The following is a 9,845-nucleotide window of genomic DNA, read 5'->3' as shown; positions in this document are numbered from 1 at the left end:
GAGTAGCAACTTTCCTCTTCATGATATTGTTACATTCCATCCTGGATCTTCCACTGTTTAGTATATACAAAGTTCAGGTAAGCTTTAATATTTAATTTATGGTTCATCTGATTACAAAATAGATCAATGAATAATTCGTAAAATAAGAGAAAGGCAACCATTTACCTTTAGCAGACTGTGTGGCGTACAGACACATGTAACAGAAAACAGTATGCACAGGAATTGATGGTCTTAGACTCTCAATATGTAATTCAAAGCTAGAAAGAAATAAGCTCATTAGATAGGAAGTTAGTAATGTAGTGATGAACATTTATTTAAGAAGAGGGAGCTGTAAATACTGCAGTAAGTTTATTACGTTGAAAAATAAATGTTAGAGAAACGAAACAAAAATGAATGTCTGGTAGAACCATATTACATTCAAGTGTTGCTGTGGCCACAATAGTGTGCGTTTTGTTAACTGTGTGGTTGTGAGTGTGCACTCTCTGCCAGAAGAAGAACCAGAGCTCAAAGGTGAGTGCTTACTGTTTTCTGTTACATGGCTATGTGCCACACATCAGTTTGCTGTAGGTGAGCAGTTGCCTTTTTCTTATTTTATGTATCGTTCCATCCAAGAATATCCATTCTTGTCATCAATAAATAATTTAATTATGATATATGTTGTAAACATCTACAATTCCTCTTATTTGCTGAAAAATCAATATCTTTATATTCGCATGATGACTTTACATAAATTATGCTAGTACATGCATATCCATACACAAGAAATCGTACATTTTCAATCATTATCAACAGGAGGCGAAGTACCAAGCATATTTACTATGAGCTTTTCTCCATCAGTTAACAACACATCGTAAAATGGAACTTTTAATTTTGTAAACATTTTAGTTTGAAAAGTGTATTAGCATAAAAAAATTACAGAAACTGCTCTTTTTAGTTTGTTGACAATTAGGCAATTAACCCGTATCTGCACCAGTCCGAAGCAGAACTAATGCTTTCTCCAGGTTTTCTATGGCTGTTGGTACATCGTCATAGTTCAAGGCACTACTTGCCCATTTGCAATACTTCTGAGCCTTTGTGATCTGTGCTGGATTCAGTGAAGCTGAACTTCCATTACCTGAAACATGGAAGCAAAAGCTTTAACATACACAAACTGAAGAATGCTGATACATATACCTTTATAAAGTATGTGTAACAAAGGTGAGAAGGAAAACATTGGGAAAGATACAGAAGGACAATACGGTAGAAAGAAAGTAGATGTAAATTACGAGACAATTACAAAGTATGGACAACACAAGGTTTAGGAGGGAAGGGGGCCACTTGGTGATTTAAATGTGGTATGGAAATTTCTGCTAGAATTTAAATAATTATTTATGTCTTTGCAAGATCAAGAGAACAAACCAGGGTAGTTGCCAAGATCTGATCCAGATTTTCATTCCATCCAACTGTTAGTACACAAATGGCAACTATCTTTACAGATCACTTTATGGGAGACAAATATGAACGAGCTCTTCAGCAATCTACAATGTACAAGTCAAAAACTGCAACTCTTGACCACAAGTATTGTGTGGCATAGGTACTACTACAGCTGCAAGCACAGGGTTCTGCCACAGTATAGTACTGTTCATACATCTTGCCCAACTCTTTGGGACCTTTAGGCTAGTGTACAATGGACAGGGTTGTTGGTGGTACTACTGCCATGTGCAAGTTCTTAGAGGTTGGTATTCAGATTTGGGTGAAAATATTGTGAGCTGTGGAGCAAGGCACCTCAAGCAATGGCTTCAGGTCATGGAGGATGCAGCGACATTTCTGTGCCCAAATATTTCTACACAAAGTTTGGCTAAATACACAGTACTGTGGGCCATGGAGAACAAATGCTTCATCTAACTTCTATTTGTTATCAGTAAACAGCAGAACCCTAGAAATCAAAGATAGGTTAGCAGAAATGGATAAGGAATTAAATGAGATTTACTGAAGAACAGTGTGTGTATCAGAAATTCAATGATAAAGGAACAAAATTATGTCTAACAATGAAAAATCCAGGATGGAATGTAACAATATTATGAAAAGGAGAGTTGTTTCTACTCACCATATAGCAGTGATGCTGAGTCACACAACAAAAAGGCTCTCACAATTAAAACTTTAGGTCATTAAGGCCTTCATCAACAATAGATTAAACACACACACACACACACACACACACACACACACACACACACACACACACACACACACAGAGAGAGAGAGAGAGAGAGAGAGAGAGATGAGACTCACATACGCGACTGCAGTCTCAGGCAACTGAAATCACACTGCAGGCAGCAGCAACAGTGCATGATGGGAGTGATGCAAGAGGGGGGGGGGGGGGATGATATGGTGGGGTATGCAGACAGTTAAGCGCTGCTGCTTAGACGGAGGGCAGGAGAGAGATGGGAAAGAGAGAGAAATAAAAAGATAGGGTGTGATGGTGGAATGACGGCTGTGTAGTACTGGAAAGGGAACAGGGAATGGGCTGGAAGGGTGAGGACAGTGACTAATGAAGGTTGAGGCCAGGAGGGTTGCGGGCACGTAGGATGTATTGCAAGGTAAGTTCCCACCTGCAAAATTCAGAAAAGCTGGTGTTGGTAGGAAGTAATCATATGGCAAAGGCTGTGAAGCAGTAATTGAAATTTAGGATGTCATGTTTTGCAGTGTGTTCAGCAATAGGGTGGTCCACATGTTTCTCAGCCACAGTTTGTCGGTGGCCATTCATGCAGACTGACAACTTGTTGGCTGTCATGCCCACAAAGAATGCAGCACAACGGTTGCAGCTTAGCTTGTAGATCACATGATTTGTTTCACAGGTAGCTCTGCCTTTGATGGGATAGGTGATGTTAGTGACCGGACTGGAGTAGGTGGTTGTGGGAGGATGTATGGGACAGGTCATGAATCTAGGTCTATTACAGGGATATGAGCCATGAAGTACGGGCTTGGGAGCATGGGATGTGTAAGGATAGACGAGTATGTTGAGCAGGTTTGGTGGCTGGCAGAATACCACTGCAGGAGAAGTGGAAAGGATAGTGGGCAGGACATTTCTCATCTCAGGGCATGACAAGAGGTAGTTGAAACCCTGGCAGAGAATGTAATTCAGTTGCTCCAGTCCCAGATGGTACTGAGTTACGAGGGGAATGCTCCTCTGTGGCCAGACTGTGGGACTTGGGAAGGTGGTGGGAGACTGGAAAGATAAGGCACGGGAGATTTGTTTTTGTACAAGGCTGGGAGGATAATTATGGTCAGTGAAGGCCTCAGTGAGACCCTCCGTATATTTTGAGAGGGACTGTTCATCACTGCAGATGCGACAACCACGGGTGGCTAGGCTGTACGGAAGGGACTTGGTATGAAATCCTAAGTGGACTTATAGCTGGTGGTTAGTAGGTTTTATATGGACGGAGTTACTGATGTAGACATCTTTGAAGTGGAGGTCAACATCTAGGAAGGTTGTTTGTTGGGTTGAGTATGGGAAAGTGAAGCAAATGGGGTAGACGTCGTTGAGGTTCTGGAGGAATGTGGATAGGGTGTTCTCGTGACCAATGAATCTGAACCAGGTGAGGGGTTAGGATTCAGGGTTTTTTAGGAAAAGATTCCTGTACATTGCACATGAAAAGATTTGCATGTGGGTGCCCATAGCTGTACCCCGGATATGTTTGTAGGTAATGCCTTCAAAGGAGACGTAATAGTGGGTAAGGTTCTAGTTGGTCATAGTGACTAGGAAGGAGGTTGTTGGTCTGGAATCCATCAGGCATTGGGACAGGTAGTGTTCAATAGCAGTAAGGCCATGGGCATTAGGAATGTTAGTATAAAGGGATGCGGCATCAATAGTGATGAGCAGGGCATCATGTGGTAAAGGGACAGGAACCTTGGAGTGTCAGTGGAGGAAATGGTTGGTATATTTTATATAGGAGGGTAGGTTCCGGGTAGTAGGTTGAAGGTGTTGGTCTATGAAAGCAGAGATTCTCTCTGTGGGGGCACAGTAACTGGCCACAATGGAGCATCCTGGGTCGTTAAGTTTATGGACTTCAGGAAGCATGTATGAGTGTGGGAAGTGGTAGGAGTGAGTAGAGAGGATGACTCCGGGGAGAGGTTGTGGCATGTGCCTACGGATTTGAGTAGTGGCTGGAGATCCTGTCACCATGGATCCCTGCTCCCTCCATCTGTGTCAATACAGAAAAGTTTCCTTATCCCTATCCAGATCCCAGCCCACATACTGTACTTGTGTTGTTGCTTGGTGGCTCATGGAATCTCTCTCTCCCCCACCCCCAATGGCCTTACCATGAAATTACCCATCTCTGGCTGCCGCCCCTCCTTCCACAATGACCTCCACCTGCTTATATTCTGCCAATCCTTAGCCCTCACCAAAATAGTCCTGCAAAACCATATGAACCAAGCTCAAACCTTATTGCAGTACCTTCTCTCCATCCGGAAAATTCTTATGCTATGAAATCCCAAATTCCTGGAACCCATAATACACATTGAAAGTCTCACCCTGCAGGAACTATAGCAGCATGCACACTGCCATCTCAAAAAGCTCTCCATCCTGCTCACTCCCTACTCCCACCTTGTAGTACCAGTGTCCACCACCTCTACAACAACCTCCAAACCTCCCACACATCCCCTCATAGCTGGCAAACTCTGTCTCGTAGACCTACTACACTTACCCATCCTCCGAAACTCCCTCTCACCACCACACATAACCCAGAACCTACACAAACCCACAACATAGTCATGAATCTTTACTCCAGAAGCCTTAGCCCTACAGAAATATCAGTCTTTTCCAAAGGCCTTACCTTTTGCTCCACTCCCAAATTCAATCAGGAGGACTTGTTAAAAACCTTCTCCCAGTCACTTCACTTCAGTGGAAAAGTATTTTCGCCACCAACCCTACCAATCCAACTCGACCAAAGACCAATACTGAACCTTGCCTAGCTCAGTTCACTCCTCAATCCAACTTTGATCCACTCCCACTGCCCCCAAATCACCCCCCGTTAACTTTCCAGATTTTCTTAACCTCGAACCTTGCCTCACCATCATTCCCCAAATCCTCAACATGCAAACTAACCTTACATCTGCTGAAAGAACCACAGTCCAACATCTAAAAACTGATACCGACATTCAAAATCCTACCTGCAGACTAAGGCTCCACCACTGTTGTTTTGAACTGCAAGTATTATGTGGCAGAAGGACTCTGCCATCTGTCAGATACTTCCCCTATAAACCTTGCCACAGTGACCCAAATCCAGAAATCCTTAGGCCCATCCCAAAACCTCTGCCCTCAGTCCATCTCTCTACTCGCCCCTTCCGATCCCTGCCCTCCTACCTTCTTATACCTAACTACCCTGGATGCCCCATTGTAGCCACTTACTGTGCCGCCATTGAGAGAATCTCAGCCATCATTGACCAACACCTTCAGCCTATTACCTGGAACCTACCCTCCTACATTTAAGGTAACAACCATTTCCTCCACGAACTCTCCACAGTTACTGACCATTTACGACACGGTACCCTGCTCGTCACTATTGCTGTCACCTCCATTTACACTAACATTCCTAAAGCCCATGGCCTTTCCACTATTGAACACTACCTTTCCCAACACCTGACAGATTCCAGACCAACAACCTCCTTCCTAGCCACCATTACCAACCATATCCTCAGCCACAATTAGTTCTCCTTTGAAGGCATAAACTACAAACAAATCCGGGGTACGGCTATGGGCACCTGCATGGCACTATCCTATGCAAACCAATTCATAGGACATCTAGAGGAATCCTTCCTAAAAAGCCAGAATCCTAAACCCCTCACCTGGTTCACATTCATCAGTCACGAGGACACCCTATCCACATTAATCCAGAACCTCAACAACTTCTCCCCCATTTGCTTCACCAGCTCCTATTCAACCCGACAAGCCGCCTTCTTAAACATTGACCTCCACCTCAAAGATGGCTACACGAGTACCTCTGCCCATATCAATCCTACTGACCAACAGCTATACCTCCACTTGGATGGCTGCCACCCATTCCATACTAGGAAGTCCCTTCTGTACAGCATAGCCACCTGTGGTCATTGCATCTGCAGTGCCGAGCAGGCCCTCTCGAAAGATACCAAGGGTCTCACTGAAGCATTCACTGAGAGAAATTATCCACCCAACCTTTTTTTGGTCATCAGTCTACTGACTGGTTTGATGTGGCCCGGCACGAATTCCTTTCCTGTGCTAACCTCTTCATCTCAGAGTAGCTCTTGCAACCTACGTCCTCAATTATTTGCTTGACGTATTCCAATCTCTGTCTTCCTCTACAGTTTTTGCCCTCTACAGCTCCCTCTAGTACCATGGAAGTCATTCCCTCATGTCTTACCAGATGTCCTATCATCCTGTCCCTTCTCCTTATCAGTGTTTTCCACATATTCCTTTCCTCTCCGACTCTGCATAGAACCTCCTCATTCCTTAACTTATCAGTCCACCTAATCTTCAACATTCGTCTATAGCACCACATCTCAAATGCTTCGATTCTCTTCTGTTCCGGTTTTCGCACAGTCCATGTTTCACTACCATACAATGCTGTACTCCAGACGTACAACCTCAAATTTCTTCCTCAAATTAAGGCCGGTATTTGATATTAGTAGACTTCTCTTGGCCAGAAATGCCTTTTTTGCCATAGCGAGTCTGCTTTTGATGTCCTCCTTGCTCCGTCCATCATTGGTTATTTTACTGACTAGGTAGCAGAATTCCTTAACTTCATTGACTTCATGACCATCAATCCTGATGTTAAGTTCCTCGCTGTTCTCATTTCTACTACTTCTCATTACCTTCGTCTTTCTCCGATTTACTCTCAAACCATACTGTGTACTCATTAGACTGTTCATTCAGTTCAGCAGATCATTTAATTCTTCTTCACTTTCACTCAGGATAGCAATGTCATCAGCGAATCTTATCACTGATATCCTTTCACCTTGTATTTTAATTCCACTCCTGAACCTTTCTTTTATTTCCATCATTGCTTCCTCGATGTACAGATTGAAGAGTAGGGGCGAAAGGCTACAGCCTTGTCTTACACCCATCTTAATACGAGCACTTCGTACTTGATCGTCCACTCTTATTATTCCCTCTTGGTTGTTGTACATATTGTATATTGACCCATCTCTCCCTATAGCTTATCCCTACTTTTTTCAGAATCTCGAACAGCTTGCACCATTTTATATTGTCGAACGCTTTTTCCAGGTCGACAAATCCTATGAAAGTGTCTTGATTTTTCTTTAGCCTTACTTCCATTATTAGCCGTAACGTCAGAATTGCCTTTCTCGTCCGTTTACTTTTCCTAAAGCCAAACTGAAGGTCACCTAGCGCAGTCTCAATTTTCTTTTCCATTCTTCTGTATATTATTCTTGTAAGCAGCTTCGATGCATGAGCTGTTAAGCTGATTGTGCGATAATTCTCGCGCTTGTCAGCTCTTGCCGTCTTCGGAATTGTGTAGATGATGCTTTTCCGAAAGTCAGATGGTATGTCGCCAGACTCATATATTCTACACACCAACGTGAATAGTCGTTTTGTTGCCACTTCCCCCAATGATTTTAGAAATTCTGATGGAATGTTATCTATCCCTTCTGCCTTATTTGACCGTAAGTCCTCCAAAGCTCTTTTAAATTACGATTCTGATCCCCTATCTCTTCTAAATCGACTCCTGTTTCTTCTTCTATCACATCAGACAAATCTTCACCCTCAGAGGCTTTCAATGTATTCTTTCCACCTATCTGCTCTCTCCTCTGCATTTAACAGTGGAATTCCCATTGCCCTCTTAATGTTACCACTGTTGCTTTTAATGTCACCAAAGGTTGTTTTGACTTTCCTGTATGCTGAGTCTACCCTTCCGACAATCATATCTTTTTCGATGTCTTCACATTTTTCCTGCAGCCATTTCGTCTTAACTTCCCTGCACTTCATATTTATTTCATTCCTCAGCGACTTGTATTTCTGTATTCCTGATTTTCCTGGAACATGTTTGTACTTCCTCCTTTCATCAATCAACTGAAGTATTTCTTCTGTTACCCATGGTTTCTTCGCAGCTACCTTCTTTGTACCTATGTTTTCCTTCCCAACTTCTGTGATGGCCCTTTTTAGAGATGTCCATTCCTCTTCATCTGTACTGCCTACTGCGCTATTCCTTATTGCTGCATCTATAGCGTTAGAGAACTTCAAATGCATCTCGTCATTCCTTAGTACTTCCGTATCCCACTTCTTTGCGTATTGATTCTTCCTGACTAATGTCTTGAACTTCAGCCTACTCTTCATCACTACTATATTGTGATCTGAGTCTATATCTGCTCCTGGGTACGCCTTACAATCCAGTATCTGATTTCGGAATCTCCGTCTGACCATGATGTAATCTAATTGAAATCTTCCCGTATCTCCCGGCCTTTTCCAAGTATACCTCCTGCTCTTGTGATTCTTGAACATGGTATTCGCTATTACTAGCTGAAACTTGTTACGGAACTCAATTAGTCTTTCTCCTCTTTCATTCCTTGTCCCAAGCCCATATTCTCCTGTAACCTTTTCTTCTACTCCTTCCCCTACAACTGCATTCCAGTCGCCCATGACTATTAGATTTTCGTCCCCCTTTACATACTGCATTACCCTTTCAATATCCTCGTACACTTCCTCTATCTGTTCATCTTCAGCTTGCAACGTCGGCATGTATACCTGAACTATCGTTGTCGGTGTTGGTCTGCTGTCGATTCTGATTAGAACAACCCGGTCACTGAACTGTTCACAGTAACACACCCTCTGCCCTACCTTCCTATTCATAACGAATCCTACACCTGTTATACCATTTTCTGCTGCTGTTGATATTACGCGATACTCATCTGACCAGAAATCCTTGTCTTCCTTCCACTTCACTTCACTTCACTTCACTTCACTTCACTTCACTTCACTTCACTTCACTTCACTGACCCCTACTATATCTAGATTGAGCCTTTGCATTTCCCTTTTCAGATTTTCTAGTTTCCCTACCACGTTCAAGCTTCTGACATTCCACGCCCCGACTCTTAGAACGTTATCCTTTCGTTGATTATTGAATCTTTTTCTCATGGTAACCTCCCCCTTGGCAGTCCCCTCCCGGAGATCCTAATGGGGGACCATTCTGAAATCTTTTGCCAATGGAGAGATCATCATGACACTTCTTCAATTACAGGCCACATGTCCTGTGGATACACGTTATGTGTCTTTAATGCAGTGGTTTCCATTGCCTTCTGCATCCTCAAGTCATTGATCATTCCTGATTCTTCCGCCTTTTGGGGCAATTTCCCACCCCTAGGACAAGAGAGTGCCCTGAACCTCTATCTGCTCCTCCGCCCTCTTTGACAAGGCCGTTGGCAGAATGAGGCTTATACTAAAACAAATCTCCAAGACTTATCTCTCCAGTCTCCCACCACCTCCCAAACCCACCATCTGGTCACAGATGAGTATTCCCCTTGTAACTCAGTAACACCTAGGACTGGAGCAACTGAATTACATTCCCCACCAGAGTTTCAGTTACCTCTCGTTGTTCCCTGAAATGAGGAATGTCCTGCCCATTATCCTTCCCACCCCTCCCACAGCGGTATTCTGCTGCCCACCAAACCTACACAATATACTCGTCCATCCTTATACAACCCCTGTTCCCCAATCCCTTATTTCATGGCTCATAACCCTGTAACAGATCTAGATGCAAGTCCTGGCCCATACATCCTCCCACCACCACTTACTTTAATTCGGTCACTAACATCACCTACCCCATCAAAGGCAGGGCTACCTGTGAAACCAGTCGTGTGATCTACAAGCTAAA

At 43.4% G+C, this 9,845-nt stretch overlaps 1 protein-coding gene across 1 annotated transcript in view; it reads right to left on the bottom strand.

The window, feature by feature from the left end:
* Nucleotides 1–679: 679 nt before the first annotated feature.
* LOC126203343 (vacuolar protein sorting-associated protein VTA1 homolog) overlaps nt 680–9,845 on the bottom strand; it is a 67,361-nt gene continuing 58,195 nt past the window's right edge. Inside the window, exon 5 of the mRNA XM_049937630.1 lies at nt 680–1,114. Coding sequence (XP_049793587.1) covers nt 954–1,114 — 161 coding nt within the window. The 3' untranslated portion in view covers nt 680–953. The remainder of the gene's footprint in view (nt 1,115–9,845) is intronic.

The sequence above is a fragment of the Schistocerca nitens genome, chromosome 9, assembly GCF_023898315.1.
Source record: "Schistocerca nitens isolate TAMUIC-IGC-003100 chromosome 9, iqSchNite1.1, whole genome shotgun sequence".
Taxonomy (NCBI): Eukaryota; Metazoa; Arthropoda; class Insecta; order Orthoptera; family Acrididae; genus Schistocerca; species Schistocerca nitens.
Note: the sequence above shows the minus strand (reverse complement) of the source record. Positions and strands in the feature narration are given on the sequence as shown.